At 58.6% G+C, this 16,027-nt stretch overlaps 1 protein-coding gene across 2 annotated transcripts; it reads right to left on the bottom strand.

Moving 5' to 3' along the window:
- Window positions 1-1,998: 1,998 nt before the first annotated feature.
- Window positions 1,999-13,509, bottom strand: TSPO (translocator protein). Of its 2 annotated transcripts, none has more exons than XM_030855713.2 (4): window positions 13,391-13,509; window positions 4,968-5,178; window positions 2,808-2,946; window positions 1,999-2,332 (listed from the first exon to the last, which is right to left on the bottom strand). In XM_030855713.2, the coding sequence occupies exons 2-4, from the start codon at window positions 5,147-5,149 to the stop codon at window positions 2,144-2,146; spliced, it is 510 nt and encodes a 169-aa protein (XP_030711573.1). In that variant the 5' UTR covers window positions 5,150-5,178; window positions 13,391-13,509; the 3' UTR covers window positions 1,999-2,143. The 2 variants fall into 2 exon arrangements, with proteins under 2 accessions (XP_030711573.1, XP_069902551.1); XM_070046450.1 differs by having other exon boundaries at window positions 2,808-2,958.
- Window positions 13,510-16,027: the final 2,518 nt, after the last annotated feature.

Consider the following 16,027-nt stretch of genomic DNA (forward strand, 5'->3'; position numbering starts at 1 on the left):
GACGCAGACCAGAAGGACCTGACAGATCTGCGTGCTGTGGATTTTCCCATTAAACCAACACAGAGGGAGGGTGGGAGGGAGGGAGACGCGGGAGGGAAGAGATATGGGAACATATGTATATGTGTAACTGATTCACTTTGTTATAAAGCAGAAACTAACACACCATTGTAAAGCAATTATACCCCAATAAAGATGTTAAAAAAAAAAAAAAAACCAACACAGAGACTGTCAGAACCCTGAAGTCCCTCGTGGGTGGCGACAGCTCAGAAATGCATCTAATCATGAAGCACGGGGAAAGCATCGTGAGAAAGTAGCAAACAAAACAGCAAGACGCACCCTCCTCTCGCCCGTTTTCCCGGGTGTTTCTATGGCCGTGTGTGTTTTTGTGGCCAGGAGAAGGGATGTGGGATGTTGCTAGAGATGAACAAACCCACGAATGTACGGAATGGAAAAAAGGGCTCTGCGTGGGCACCACTGAGAAGATTCCAGAAGCCTCAGGTACACTCAATGTGCTAAGTCTGGCAGGCACACGGTGCCCACGATGCTCCACGGAGCACCCCCGACCGTCTCGGAGAACTTCAGAAATAAACTAGTGAAAAGGATGTGCAGAGTCCCCCATCTGACGCTTCTGCTCTAATGAGCATCAGAAGAACTGGGGAGGGGATTCCCGGGTGGGGCAGTGGGTAAGACTCTGCACTCCCAATGCAGGGGGCCCGGGTTCGATCCCTGGTTGGGGAGCTAGATCCCGAATGCTGCAGTGAAGATCCCGCATGCCACAACTAAGACCCAGCACAGCCAAAAATAAATGTTTTTTTTTTTTAAAAGAAGAAGAACTGGGGAGCTGGCCGAGGGCTCAGCTACGTGCTCGTGGCTACCAAGCTGCTGGATTCCTGAGCACAGTCTGTGGGGCGTGAAATTCCACCAGGGTTGAGTGTGGGCGAAGTGACAGCCACTGAAAGAGCTGCCCCCTTCTCTCAGAAGAATGCTGTCAGCTGTCCCGGAGCGTTCCGTACTGTGTGGTCACGTCCGGATGTGAGGACGGAAGAGGCAAGGTGAGAGGGAGGAGCGGCAGAAGCCACCGGCTGCCAAAATGAGTGTGAGCTCTAGATACGGAAATTGTATTTTTACTTAATTTGAATTAACTTATTCAATGACCGAAACCAAACAGACAAGCAACAAAAAGGCCAGCAGCTTGGACCAGCCCTGGTCCTAGGAGTCTGCTGCCGGGCGCAGCACAGGTTGTAGGAACTCAGAGGGCGAGGAGTCGGCGCTCCAGCAGCAGCCTGGGTAAGAGGCTCTGCCCGGCCCCACTCCCAACAGCTGCCCGCACAGGTCATGGGTCCCCCAATTCGAAGCCGGGAGTGACACCTCCAAATCTGGGTGGACCTGGGCCAGGGAGGAGCTGTCTGCTAGGTTGGGGCATGGCCAATACTGCCTCTGACCTCCCCTCCCAGATGGAGTGTTTGCGAGGCTGTCCCTGACGGGGTGAGGCTGGCATGAGTCCCAGCACCCCAGGGACAGGTTGGTCGGTGTCCCCTGCTCTGGGCCCAACCCCATCCTGGCTGAGGCCAGCAGAGGACCACTCTTGGCGCCCGAGCAGAGTCAGGCATTGGACCAGGCAGGCTGTGGGCCTGTGCCCTTCAAGTGGCTGGGTTGGGCTTCCTGGACGTGAAGGAGGTGGGCAGGGCCTCCTTCCTCAGCTGCAGCTATGCCAGTGTCTGCTGCTCCACCCTGGACGGGCCACCTCCGCTCCTGGAAGGGTCCCGAGAATTGTGGCGAAGCCCCGGCCGGGCCCAGCGTCATCTGGATGGTACAACCCGGACACATCCAGCGAGAGGACGAGCCCCTCGCCCTCCCCACGGCCAAGGGTCCCCCCCAAGTAAAAAGGCCACTGCCAGGAGGTTGAAAAACTTTATTTGGCTTATAAAATTCCACATTCTGACAGCGAGCTTCGAGCAGTGCAGAAAGCACAGGATTCTGTTTCTGGGGTGGGGGCTCGGCCTGGAGCACCTCTGAAACTGCTGGTGACCCCTGGGCTGAGACCGGACACACAGGCAGCCTGGCGGCCAGGAGAGCCCGGGGGCCACCACCACCAGCAACGCCTGACCCGCAGTGGCTGCAGTCCTCGGAGGACGGGGCGCCTTCATTCCGAGAGCCGACGGCCACGGCTGTGGTCCTGGTTGTCCCGCCAGACGCAGTAGTTGAGCGTGGCCGCAAAGGCCAGCCAGGCCAGGTACGGGTAGAGCAGGCAGGCGGCCGGTGGGCTCACGTGGTGCCAGACCACGGCCGTGGCTGCCGCCACTCCACCCATCAGCAGGAGGTCCACCAGGGCCTGCACAGACACAGAGGGACGACAGGGAGGCCTGAGGCTCCACGTACCCATGGGGCTGTGTGTCCCAGCTGCCCACCACCACAATGCCTGAGGGAACTCTCCATCTGCCTCTCAGTGACCTGGCCAAGCCCCTCCCCCTTTTCTGCCTCGGTTTCCTCATCTGTAAAATGGGAACAATTGCCTTCCCTGACTATGTCATGTGTGGGGTGCACAGCACCAGGTGTAATGTGGGTTCTCCTATACCAACGGCCCCTAAACCCATCAGAGCCCCACAAGGCTTCCTGCATTGGAAGAAGAGCAGCTGAGGGGCCCTGGTCCCCTAAGAGCTTCTGAGGAGACGTGAACCAGCAGCCAAGTGCCTCCCCTGCCCCCGCCCTTAGACTCTGACCCTGGGAGTCTGGGATGTGATGCCCCATGTCCCCCAAGGGAGGGGCCGTCTCCAGGGACCAGGGAGACAAGCCAAGGTCACACTTACCCAACCCATTTGTCGGGCACCGAAGAAGAGGGGAGGCCATGCCCAGTTCAGAGCCAGCTGCCCAGCGTAGAGGCCCAGGGGAACCACAGCCTCCTTCGAGAAGCCCCCCAGCTCTTTCCAGATCATGTAGGAGCCATACCTGAAAGAGAGGCTGCCGGTCAGGGCACCAACAGGGAAGAGGCCATGAGCCTCCCTGCAGGGCTAGAAGCCAAGCTCACTTCTGGGACCACACACTGATGGCTCAGGCATGCCCTGCCACTGACTGCTGTGTGGCCTCTGGGAAGTTGCTTAACCTCTCTGGGCCTTTGTTTCTCACGGGGTTGCTGTGGAGATTCTACTTAATACACTGGCAGTGCGTAGGGCAGTACCTGGCACATGGGACACTCAATAAATATTTGACATTATTATCTTCATCAGTTCTATAAAGGGGGAAGCACGTAAGGCATGCAAGTAAACAGGATGGGACTTTTGGGCTGGGCCTTAGAGGATGAGTATGAGTTTGCCAGGGGGAGGCAACGAGGATATGCAAAGGCTTAGAGGCATGCACGAGACCCCTGAGTGAGCCTATGTTACTGGTGAAGTCTGGGGGGCACTGGGGAGGTGAAGCAGAAGAAGGCCTGGTCATGGGGCTCTTAGGGCCACAAGGACAACAATAACACCACCAATAATAATAGCTAATGCCCTCCAGCATTTACACACGCAGGCACCGCTCCTTCCGAGCATTAGCTCATTCATTCTCATGGTAACGTCATGAGATGGGCAGTACTACCACTCCCATGTTACAGGTGCAGAAACTGTGGCACAGACAGTCAAAGCGCTAAGGGCTCGTGGCAGGCAATCAGTAGGTGAGTCAGCATTTGAACCCGGGTGGTCTGAGGCCAGAGCCTGGGCTTTTTATTCTGTGAGGGGTTGGACCTTATCTGGGCCACAAGGAGTTTCCACGGGGTTCCACAAGAGAGGTGCCAGATTTATGCTCCATCAGGATGTTGATGGCGGTGGGAGGCCTGGAGGCTGGAGCAAGTTAAGGCAGAAACAGTGGTGCCTGGGCCGGGACTGGGAGGAGAAAGCAGGATGCAGGAGGGCCTGGGGCTGGCAGAGGGTGTGGCCCAGGTGACACCCAGGTTTCCAGGACTATCTTACTCCCATCAGAACCCTGGGGCGGACTTCCCTGGTGGCCCAGTGGTTAAAAGTCTGCCTGCCGATGCAGGGGACACGGGTTCAATCCCTGGTCCGGGAAGATCCCACATGCCACAGAGCAACTGAGCTTGTGAGCCACAACTACTGAAGCCCGCGCGCCTAGAGCCCGTGCTCCACAACAAGAGAAGCCACCGCAATGAGAAGCCCGCGCCCCGTAAAGGAGAGTAGGCCCCGCTTGACGTAACTAGAGAAAGCCTGCGTGCAGCAACGCAGCCAAAAATAAATAAATAATTTTTTAAATTAAAAAAAAAAAGAACCCTGGGGCATCAGCCTGGTCTCTGCTACCTGCCCTCTGCAGCCCCACCCTGCACTGGGCTGGCACAGAACCAGTATGCAGGGAACCTTCCAGAGAAGGGTAGGAAGCCGACCAGTCTCCTGGGTGCGGTTCCCACTGGAGCCACCGGGGGGTGGCGTGGGGGGGCACTCCCCCATCCAGTCCTGCTTTGCCTGGTGGCAGTTCCTGGGTCTAGTCCAGGAAATCCTGTAGGGTTTCGACTCCAAAGCCCTGTGTCTGTGGGAGGTCCCTTGTCGAATGGGGGGGTCGTGAAAATTAACCGAGACGAAGCCTGTCACCGGGCAGGTGCTCGACAGATGGCTACTATTACTGCTGTTCTTACTGCTACCGACCTTGGAAGCATCCACATGCCCACGTCTGAACTTTGCACACTGAGCCGGCCTCAGCCTGCTGTTGTGAAAACAGCCAGAATGCCAGTACGGGGTTGCCCGCCCCTCCCAAAAGGCCCCAGAGGAAAAAGTTCAGTTGTGCAACCAACAGGCCCCATAGTTTTCTCCACCCTCACTTGCCAAACGAGGCCAGGAAGTGGTACCCACTGCCCCGGGAACACCTGCACAGCTCCCGCTCTGGAGGAGAAGCTCTGCCCTCGGGCCTGGGCCTCGCCCTGCCCTGCCTGCCCCGGCAGGTGGACAGGCCCAGCTGCCAGGCCAGCACCCATGCCCACCTACCCCATGGCCGAGTACAGCGTGCCCCAGATGGGAGCCAGCGTCCAGCGGGGCGGGTGCCACGAGGGCTTCTGCAGGCCGGCGTACCAGCGGAGACTCTCCCCGCGGACATAGTGGGAGCCCAGGAAGCCCCCCAGACTGGGCACCAGCGTGAAGCCCACGGCGGGCACCCAGGGCGGGGCCATTGCTGCTGCAGCTGCTGTTCCGGAAAGTTCTGAAAGAGAAGACAGGGCTGGGGTGAGAGGCGGCGATGCTCCAGAGCTGGGGCGGGGCCTCCCCTGGCGTCTCCTGAGGACCTACTGTGCACAAACCCGGGGTGGGTCTGTTACCAGCCCCTCATCACTCATGGATCAACCAGTCAACTGATGGAACAGCAGGAGGTGCAGAAAAGATGTGTGAGGTTGGGGGGCCGGTGCTGAGTCCGCCCTGCAGCCCCACCCAGCCCAAGGGCCCCAGGGAGTGCGCTTCCACCCCCACCCCCACCCACGAGGCTGCCCTGTCGGCTGCACGTCCACCCCTGCCAGGCTCCTGTGCGCTCTCACCCTCACCCTTGACCTTGGGTCTCCTGGCAAGTGCCCCCTCCTCTCTGCTGCCTCAATCACGGCCAGTTTGGGTCCCCTCCACCAAGAAGGCTGCCCAGCCCCCCTCCCCAGGCGGTATGCGATGCCGCCTCGGTCCACACCCTGCGCCTGACGCTCCAATACTTCTCATTCAGTCATTCGTCATTCATGCAACAACAGGTAGCAGACAGAGCTTGGCTCGAATGCCCGCTCCCCGCCAACATACCGTGGCCTCCGGCAAATGAACAGGACATCAACGTGGCCGACCTGGGTCCAGCCCAGTGTAGGGGGGTCTCTTTGTACATCATCCCACGGGCCCACCCTGAAATCACCTCCCCTTCCCTGTGTTCCAGGGAGGGAAAACAGCCTCCCTGGGGTCACACAGCACTCTGGGGTCAGGCTCTGCCCAGGTCGAAAAGCTGCTGGGCCCTGACGCCCAGGGCCATGGACGTGGTGGGTGGAAAGGGACAGAGTTTAAGGCTGGTGAGGGCCCCTCAGCAGCCCTGAGAGGCTGACGGGGCTCAGGGCAAGGAAGGCCTGGATGCTGTCACCACCACCTCCAGGGCTGGAGGCCCCCAGGCAGGGACAGAGGGGACCCAATCTTCAGGTCTCTCCGTTCTGCTCGTCAAACACTCCCCCTTGCCCAGCAGCCCCCAGGTCTGCGCTGAGGACCTATTAGGCGCCCCGCAGTGCTCAAGGCTCCCGGGGAGCTGAGCTCATTGGGGCTGAGAGTCCAGCCAGACAGCAAGCGGGGCCCTGGGCTGGGGTCGGGGGCCAGCTCTGCCTAACCTGCTGTGGGACCCCAAGCCTATCAGCACCCCCAACTGGGCCTCGGTTTCCCCACCACAAAATGAAGGGGCTGAGCTCCTGCTAACACGCCCTGACTCTAGTTGGAGAAGCCGGAGTGTCTGTAGGAGATAAGAAGCCACACAGATGGATTACGTTCAGCAAACTTGCAGGACGGCCTGCTGGGGTGGGGGCTGGGCACCCACGGCGGATGAAGCGGAAGAGGCCCAGACCTCAGACAGGGCACCCCGACCCGGGATCAGAGAGAAGATGGTGCTGGAAGGGCACGGAGCACTTTCTCCCAGGACACGGGAGGGGACTGCGGCGGGGGAGGAGAGAGGCACGAGGCAGACAGGGCAGCAGGTACCCGGAACAGGCCGTGCGTATCCGGAGGCAGTGGGGAGCCATCGGGGCTTCCGGGTGGAGGGCGAAGGCTGCCCAGGGCAGAAGGGGCAGCGGTTGGCCTGGGGCGGCACAAAGCTCCGTGAGATGCAGAAGCAACCTCAGTGCCCAACACCGGGGACTGTTAAGGATGGGTCAACCCCCAAGTCCAGCTTGGAGGACTCTTTAATGATGTGAAAACTGTCCTCAACATAACATTAAGTGCAGAAAGCAGAATATAAAATTGATACAGAATTATCCCAATTTTAGCAAAAAATGGATATGCATTTTAAAAACGGTAACAAGTGCGTGAAGACGTTAGCAGCCATCACCCTCATAAAACAAACACCTCCTGGGGAACGGCTGTGAGCCTGGCCCAGGCCCAGGCCCGACCCAAACACTGTCTTTCTGTCCTCACCCTTTGAGGGTCCCACACCATCTTATCCCACCTGCCGACGGACCCATGGTGCAGAGCGGCGGGGGCGTTTGCCCAGGGCCCCTCCACAAGCGGGTAGCTTGGGAGTCTAAGGCCCACACTCAGCAGAGGGATTTACGACGCTTTGTTATTGCTTTCCGAAATGTCTATAATGAGCATAATTTTAAAAGGAACAGTCGGAGAGTGTCAGGCATCCAGCAGAATCCGGCTCTGCCATCTAGTGACTCTGATTCCTCCCCCCCTGGGCCTCAGTTTTCTCGCCTGTCGAGTGGGGACAGCGAGCTCATTCCCCACGATCACTGCACAGATGAGCCGTGAGGACGAACACTGCCCAGGGCTGGCTGGTGACAAGTAAAGGTTCCTGTGCTTCTCCCCCCGCCCCTCTCACCCCACCCCCCGGCCCTCTGGTTTCCAGGGTGCACACAAGTGTTCCTGGGGTGGGGGCGAGGGTCTGATCTCACCACAGTACGAAGGCCCACCTCTCCCGGGGCCAGGAGAGCACTGGCCCTGTGCTGCTGCCAGGTGGATGTGGAGCCCTGGGACCCAGCCACCACTGTGTCGTCTTGGGGGAGCCCAGGCCACCTCAGCCGGCTTTCTCACCTACGCCATGGGGCACAGCCCTGCTCAGCCTGCTTAATAAACGTGTTGAACCCGCAGCCAAGTGACAGCCCTTCGGCAGCGCTAACAAGCTGTGTTCAGTGCCTGAGGGCTCCCCTGGACCGTGACCTGAGCTGGGCAGGTGGGAGGGCTTCACCTCGCACTGACTCTCACACACAGGTAGGGACACGGAGGCCCAGGGGGTCGGGGGCTGAACTGTGCCTTTTCCCAGGAAGGTCCCAATTTATGCCCACTTTGTCCCAAAAGAATGGCCCCCCTCCCTCTCAGCAGTGCTCCTTTTACAGGTGACCAAGGTTAATGCCACCAGTGTAAGACACATGACACGGTTCACAGAGGTGGACACACTCGCTCTGGTATTCGTGCCCCAAACACAAACCCCAGTCCAATCATGAGAAAACGTCACAATCCCAGACGGAGGAACATTCGACCAAGTACCTGGCCTGCGCTCTAGCACTCTTGAAAAGGGTCAAGGTCACGAAAGGCAAGGAAAGACGGAGGGAAATGTCACCGACTAAGGACAAATAACAGCTAAACGCAATGTGGGATCCCAGACAGATGGGGTCCTGGGCCAGCTGAGCACGTTAGCAGGGTTACCGGCACGGTGTGAATTTCCTGGTTCCACTAGGGGAAGCTGGGTGAAGGGTACGCAGCAACTCTCTGCACTACCACTGTAACTTTACTGCAAGTCTAAAATTAGTTCAAAATGAAACATTAAAAAGAAAAGAAGGGGCTTCCCTGGTGGAGCAGTGGTTGAGAGTCCGCCTGCCGATGCAGGGGACGTGGGTTCGTGCCCCGGTCCGGGAAGATCCCACATGCCGCGGAGCAGCTGGGCCCGTGAGCCATGGCCGCTGAGCCTGCGCGTCCGGAGCCTGTGCTCCGCAACGGGAGAGGCCACAGCAGTGAGAGGCCCGCGTACCGCAAAAAAAAAAAAACAAAAAAAAAAGAAAAGAAGGACCCTGGTTTGGACACTAACACGCACAGTCTCTGCTTCGGTCCCTAAGCCCCACCCCTGACCCACCTGCCATCAAGACCCCTCAGAGTTTGCTGATCATTTATTTGTTTTCTATTTCTTATTGCTTTTGGTTAATGGAAATGAGAGTCATATAACATAAAATGAACCATTTTAAAGTGCACAGGTCAGTGGCATTTGGTACATTTCCCAATGTCGTGCAACCATCTCTACCAAGTTCCACCCCAAAAGACGCCCACCCATCAGCTCACTCCCCGTTCCTCCCTCCCCCGGCCCCTGGCAACCACCATCTGCCTTCCGTCCCTGTGGATTTTCCTTTTCCACACGTTTCACACAAATGGGATCACACCTTATGTGGACTTTGGGGTCCGGCTTCTCTCACTGAGCGTGTGTTCGAGGCTCACCCACGTTGTAGCCTGGGTCCCTACTTCTCCCCACGGCGTTGTGGGCAGGGGCACTCGTGTCACCCTGCCACGGCACCCAGCCGGTGCCCGGGAAATCCCCAGCGTGCCAGCCGACGGGGCTGGAGAGCCCACCACCCTGGTCCCTTGCTGTGCAGAACAAACACACCCAGGAAGAGGTGGTGGCTCTCCCCTCTGCGGTGACAGAGTAAGGCCTGAGCCCACGCTTCTGCTCAGCCTTCCAGGCTGCTGTGTTTATGCACCACTGGGCCAAGGGGATTAAAGGGTCTGCCCAGCCTGAGGGTCAGAAAACAGGTAGGTCAAATGCCCCACAAGGAGAGAGCCCAGGCAAAGAGCTTCCTGGGGCCTCACAGGGACTGCCAGGCTCTTGAATCACCCGATTAGGGGACCCACCAAGCTGAGTCATGCTGGGTGGGGCAGGGCGGGGCAGCTGGCCCAAGCAGGCCTGAGGGAGATCCATCCCGTGATGGGGTTAGGGTTAGGGTTAGGGTTTGGGTTAGAGCCACTCCAGTGGCCAGGAGGGGGCGCAGGGCTCAGGCAGAGACGCAAAGCCACCCACCCGCCCTTCATCTGTTTCCGTCAGAAGGTGACTAAGCGCCCACCTCGGCCCTGCCTGCAGTTCTCTTGGTGAAGCCGAGCCAAAGCTCCTCTCTGGGCCTCGGTTTCCCCTTACATCAGGTGGGTGTAACCTGCACTGTGTGCCTCGTGGGGCTGTGGGCAGGCTCAAGGGAGGTCCGGATAAGCCAGGGGATGTGGGGGTCAGTGCTGGGGACCACTCATGCCTCCAGGAGAAGAAGCCACATGGCGCAGACCCAAGGCTGAGAAAACGTCAGCCGGTTGGTCACCCAACGCTCAGTGGGTGAAAATGCTTCCAAAAGGCCCCGCCCTCAAGGCCTGGGGCCACTGAAACTACGGCCAAGAAGGGCAAAGCAGAGAGCGGAGGCCCTGGGGTCAGGAGACCGTGCAAGGCCTTCGGGAGGGGTGGGGGGCGGAGCCTGGTGCAGGGCCCGGCTGTATTCATCCTGGGTCATCGCGGCTTCACAACAGCCGCAGGGGTGAGGCCAGCTGCTTCTCTTCTCAGGCCCCGAGTTCCACATCTCTCGGCCTCCATAGTGGGCTCCACTTTCCAGATGAGGAAACCGAGGCACAGGGAGTCACAGAACTTTCCAGGTCTGGGTGACTCTGAGACTTCCTGAAACACCCCTCCAGCTCCTGATCTGGAAGTCTGCTGGCCTCAGCTCTGGGCCACACAGCCAGTCACAACGATGGGCTGTGTCACCTCCCCTCTTCAGCTTCCTCCTCCATCGTGACAAGGCCCTTAAGCCCTGCCCCAGAAACCTGCGGGGGGCCCAGGGCTCATCTCAGGCCACTCCCACCCCACCTCAGCCATTCCACCCCCTGCCTGGGTGCCAGAGGATCCTCTCAGGACCAACAGCCTCACTCTCCCTCCCCAGCACCAGGGCCAGGGTCCCAGCCCCGCCGAGGCCTCAGGTCCCAGCTGGGCCCGTGGACAGCAGTTTCAGGATCGGAATCCTCCCTGCCCCTGGGGTGAGACTAGGATCTCTCTCCTAGCGATGCTTCACTCCTGGGCCTCTGCGGCCCCGTCTGTGAAGGGGAGGTGGCGGCAGTGGGCCTCGGGAGGAGCTTTCTGTTCTCTGAGGCCTCCCTATAGAAGGTGACAGGAACTGCTGCTCAGAAACAGAACAGAGTTTTGCCCTTTCTCTGGTCCCCACCTCCTGGGCTGTACCCAGCCCCTCCTGGGTCCTGTGTCTCCTTCAAGCCACCACCGATGGTCTCAGGGACCTGTTTTAAGGCTCCTTTTTTTTTTTTTTTAAATGACTCACAGCTAATCGTCTTCATTATAACCTCTGTTAATCTTTTTCATTATGAAAGTATCCAATGTAACAGACAGCAGGTCTGGAAGCCCAGCTGGTCTGGGATGGGGTAGGGCTGGGGGTGACAAAGGGGAATCTGCTTTCCAGAGAATGACTATTGAGACAGAGAGCACGCTCAGGCATTGCTTGCACAATCAAAGATAAGTAAAAGAAAATATAAATAAGAGACAGATTCAGAAATGAAGTAATGAAAAGTCAAAAGTGTATACGGCACAAAGTACGCTCGCCCCCTGTCAGCACCTCCCCTACCCCCGCTCAGCGATCCACTGTCAGCGGTTTCTGGTTTCTGGCTGAACCAGCTGGACACCATTCAGTCATGGCCAGGCAGATACACACACACACACACACACACACACACACACACACACACACACACACACACACAAACACACACACATTCCAGGCACACACTCCTCTGGGCATGCACTGTGGAGGAAGCAGGGCTTTGAAATCAGACCACGAGCATTTGAACCCCAGCTGCATTGCTCTGTGCCCCTGGGCAGTTTCTTGGGTGAGCGTCAGTTTCCCCCCAGTTCAGAGGCTCCCTTGGAGGCCCAGGGCTCTGTCTGAGGCTCCCAATGCGGAAGCTGAGCAGCCTGTCTCCTTGCTCCCCGAAGAGCCTTTCTCCTCAGCCCTTTCCCGACCAGTGGACAAGAGATACTGCTTCCTGGGAGCGGCCCCTGGCCTCCCGCTGCCCTGTGTCGGGCTCCCCACGCCACTCCCCAGAGAGACACTGGGGCCTTCGGCCCACATCCAAGCAGCCTGGCCTTTGGGCCGTGGGCCTGCTGTGCACCAGGCACTCTGGGCCGTGCTCCTCGTACACAGCCTCATCCTTGGCCGTGACCCTTTGGGACACCCTCAGTTACACATCCTTAGGGGAGGCTCGAGTCCTGCCCCTGCCCCTGCCGTCCACCCTGCAGCATGTGGCTGGTACCAGGTACCATCGTGCCCTAGCAGGCCAGCCCGAGAGGCTCCCAATCCGGGCCAGGCCACAGGCCTCGGCAAGGCTGGCTCTGGCACTCAGCCATGTGTTCACAGCTGGAAGCCCCCCTGTAAGCAGATAGGGTCGAGTGCCCCCCAAGGAAGAGAACCGTGCATGGCTTTCTTGACACAAGAGAAGCCATTTTAGGCCTAAGCCGTTTTGTGATCGAAGCCTGGCCACAGGGCTTGCCCTTGAACAGGCCTCTAATAATCTTAAGGGAATGAAAGAACAGACAACTGTTATCAGGCAAGAGAAATAACAATAGCAAAGATAATAAGTCAGTTGTAAAGACTCCCAGTTCTGTCTCAGTGGTAAAGGTTACCCCGAAACACGTTTTTGAGCTGTTTTGCAGAATTTAAACACATCTCCCTACCCCCACCCCAAGTGCTCAGCTACCAGATCAGCTGGAATCTAAGGGACAAAAAGCTGACCTTTGCTGACCCGTCGTAACTTCAATCAACTAAAGCTTGGACTCTATAGACCTCTGCCCCAATTCTATGTTGAATTCTCCTCTGCTCAAGCCCCTTCATGAATAGGCAGCTTAAAACTTCCCCAGTTTGGCTGTTTGGGGAGACACTTTTTTGGGAAAGCTCCGAGGCGCTCTCCTTACTTGTTGGAAGGAATAAATCCTGCTTGCTTGTGCCTTTTGGACCCAGTTTTCCAGGAACAACACGACCCCTCCCACCTGGGCTCCCAGCTCCTTTGCAGGAGGGACAGGGGACAGGCAAGTCCCAGCGGATGCCCAGCCCACACCGGGACGTGTAGGTTACAGTGCATCTGAGCACTTGACGGGGATCTAGGGACCCGGTCCTAAGGCTCCGCGGGGCCTTCACTGGCTTTGGACAAATAACTTCCCCTTCTCTGGCCTGGGTTTCCTCCCTAGAAATGGGGTGTCTCAAGTGGATCAGGAGCCCGAGGTCTCCCAGGCACTTTGTGATCCTCAAGGTATCCCGCTCCTCCACTCCCGCCCTCTGCCGGCCGCGGCTGCTCAACTACCGGATTGGGCGGGAAGCGGGGGTGCCTGGTCCCTCCCGCGGCTCCGCTTCCCGCGGGACCCGAGGGCCCAGCGGGGTGCGGCGGGGCGGGGGTGCCCAAGTTCCCCCTTCCGCGCCCCCAATCCCGCCGGAACCCGGCCGCGCAGGAGCGCCGACCGCTGAGGCCAGGGCCGGGGGGAGGGGTGTCACCGCCCCCCTCCCGCCGGCCGACCCAATGGCCGGGTCCCTAGTGCTGCTCCCCGGCCGCCCCCTGGGTCCCCGCCACCTCCCGCCGCAGTTTCCCCTCGGGCCCCGCGCCGGCGGGCGGGCGGGCGCTGTCGTGGGTCGCTGCCGCACGGGGCCCCCTTCCCGCCGCCCCTTCGAAGCCCCGAACCCACTCACCGGCGACGACGACTCGCTAGGGGAACGGCACTGCGCGGCGGGAGGTGGGGGCCGGGCCCGAACCCGGACCCGCCCGCGAGGCCCCGCCCACCCCGGCCCCGCCCGGCTTGGCTGGAAACCCGGGCGGCGGCCGCCGACAACCTCGCGGCTTGGGGCGCTCCCTCCTCTGGCCGCCCTGCCAGAAAGACGCGCCTCCGCCTCCCCCGGGCACGAGCGCGCCTCCCGGCCGCTTCTCCTTCCCACCGTGACCGCCCCGCCGCGCAGACACTGCCGGCTCTGCGGGCAGGTCGCGTCTCTTCCTGTGCCTCATTTCTCCTATCTGTAAAGTGGGCCGATAGAGATCACCGATCTCAGAGAGGGCAATTACGTCGCCTGACGGCAGAGCCCTGAACATCCTTCTACACAGCAACCCTGGCCACCATCTCCGGAGGAGAGCCCCAGTTCCTTTAGCTGTTGCCCCAGGACAGGAGGCAGCCCTGGCCCAGCCTCTCTGCGGCTGGCTCCCTCCGCCTCCATCTCCTCATCGGTAAAATGGGCACAGCATGGTGGGACTAAGGAGGATGCCACATGGTAACGCAGGAGACCACAGGCGCTTGGCATTCAGTGACCATCACAGCCCAGAGGTGGCCTCCAGTTGGCCAGGGTCACCCTGATGGGACAGCGTGTCCAGGCCCAGGCCTTGAGCACTTCACCGCCTCATCTGCATGCATTGCTTTATTACTGCAGCCCAGGGCCTGTCACTGCCCCCTTGACTAACTTGGCCTGGCGGGGCCCGCAGACTGCCAGAACCACAATTGCCCGAACTGGACACTTGGGGTGGGGGTCGGGAGGCCCAGGTGAACCCTGCCTGCTGCTCCTGGGCTGAAGTCTGACTTCCCGAGGCCCTGCCTTTTTTGCCTTCATGGACCTCTTCTACCTTTGACTGCGTTTGTATAAAGGCAGGTATAATCCAGGCTGGGTTCTTTTCACGTTTTTCTTCTGATTTTAAAAGAAATGAAAATATTTTCCTGGATCCCTCAAGGTACCACGGGCCCACACGTTGTGGCTACTGTTCCTCATGAAGTTGGTCTGGCCACGCCTCCCAGCAAGCGGCCAGCCCTCACCCGCTTCCTGTAAGGAGGTGCCCAGTGGCTCGGCTGAACGGCAAACCCGCCTGCCCCGGAAGACCCGGGGCGGGGAGGCAATGCAGCTTCCCTCCCGCCTCTCCCCTCCCGCTTGCAGGGCTCAAGGCCCACGGGGCATCCTGGGAGGCAGCGATTTCTGGTCCCAAATACTTGCTGGGCCCGGTGCAGGGGGCGGGCAGAGAACAAACACACTAGGCCCGCCCTTTTCACGGGTGAGCCCCTGCAGTTCAGAGGGCCAGTGGCTGCCATAGGGATTAACACTGCAGGTCTAGATGAGATGTGGATGCCCCTCCTGGGGTGCTGGGAAGCCTCCCGTTACTTGTGCCCCCCTCTGCCCAACCCCACACACCCCACCTAAGCCTGGGGCAGCGGCCATCATCCTCCCTAGCTGGCCCCCAGGGAGCCCCTTCCATGCCCCTCCTCTGCTCGGGACCCTCTGTGGCTCTCTTAGGATACAGTCCAAGCCTTTTACCCGGCACTCAAGGCCCTGACTGCCTGACCCTATCCGACCTCCGTGCCTTTGCATACACTGTTCCCCCTGCACAGAGGATCCTTCACTCCCACCCTGGGCCACTCCATGTGTCCAAGTCTGACTGCTCCCCAGTGTCACCCCAGGAAGCTCTTCCAGAACCCTGACTCTGTACCACCCCCACTCTAATCGGGCAGTGACCTCTGAACTTCACAGCACTGAGCATAGGAGCCTCTCCTGGGCATTTGGCACGTGCCAAGCTCAAGGGATGTATATATTGAGCATCACAGGTTGCCCAGCTCTGGACTCAACCCTGGAGGGTACAACACAAGCAAACCCAGCCCCCGGCCTCAGTCGGTCGAGGAAGGAGACATGGAAAACACCCTCCCAATCCCCAGAGAATACTCAGAGAGGTGACAAGGTCACACAGCTTGTCAGTGATGCAGTCAGGATTTATAGCCCTGCAGTCCAGGGCCTGAGCTCTTAACTATTGTGTCATTCATTAGGCTTCTCAATTCTAAGTGTGATCTGAGTACAGTATTTTCTTATATTTTGTGTGTTTACTTTCTTACATGAATAATTCATATTTATTGTAAGGAAATTGCAAAATACAGGCAAAAAGAAAAAAGTCACCCTCTCTCCCATTACCCAAGCACAGTCAACACTGTGAGTTTTTCTATGCCTTTTTCTAAGCATGTGCACGTTTCTTTACAAGAATGCCTTCATGAATAATTGGTTTTGTAATTTGTTTTCTTCCCCTTACAGTAAATCAGAAACCTCTTTCTACATTATCAAAAATTTGTCTGCATTTAACACATGTGCGCTCTAGAATAATAACAAGATGCCGTCTGTCCACCCCCAGGTTAATAAGAAGAAGATTCCTAGTGCCCTAGGAACCTCCTGGCGCTCTCTCTGGGGATTGCTTCTGCCACTCCAGAGGTCACCTCTGTCTTGGCTTTTGGGTTAAACACGCCCTTACTCTCCTTTAGAGTTTTATTAAGACCCTTAGGTATGTCTCCCTGAGCCCTATATTGATTCGCTTCA

Source organism: Globicephala melas, chromosome 10 (genome assembly GCF_963455315.2).
Source record: "Globicephala melas chromosome 10, mGloMel1.2, whole genome shotgun sequence".
Lineage (NCBI taxonomy): Eukaryota > Metazoa > Chordata > Mammalia > Artiodactyla > Delphinidae > Globicephala > Globicephala melas.

Excerpts from the sequence above, each read along its gene's own strand:
- TSPO (XM_070046450.1), bottom strand. The coding sequence starts at position 5,149 with ATGGCCCCGCCCTGGGTGCCCGCCGTGGGCTTCACGCTGGTGCCCAGT. Across the intron at positions 2,959-4,967 it reads ACGCTGTACTCGGCCATGGG|CCTCTCTTTCAGGTATGGCT; the intron begins GTAGGTGGGCAT and ends CCTGACCGGCAG. Across the intron at positions 2,333-2,807 it reads GTGCCCGACAAATGGGTTGG|GCCCTGGTGGACCTCCTGCT; the intron begins GTAAGTGTGACC and ends GTGTCTGTGCAG.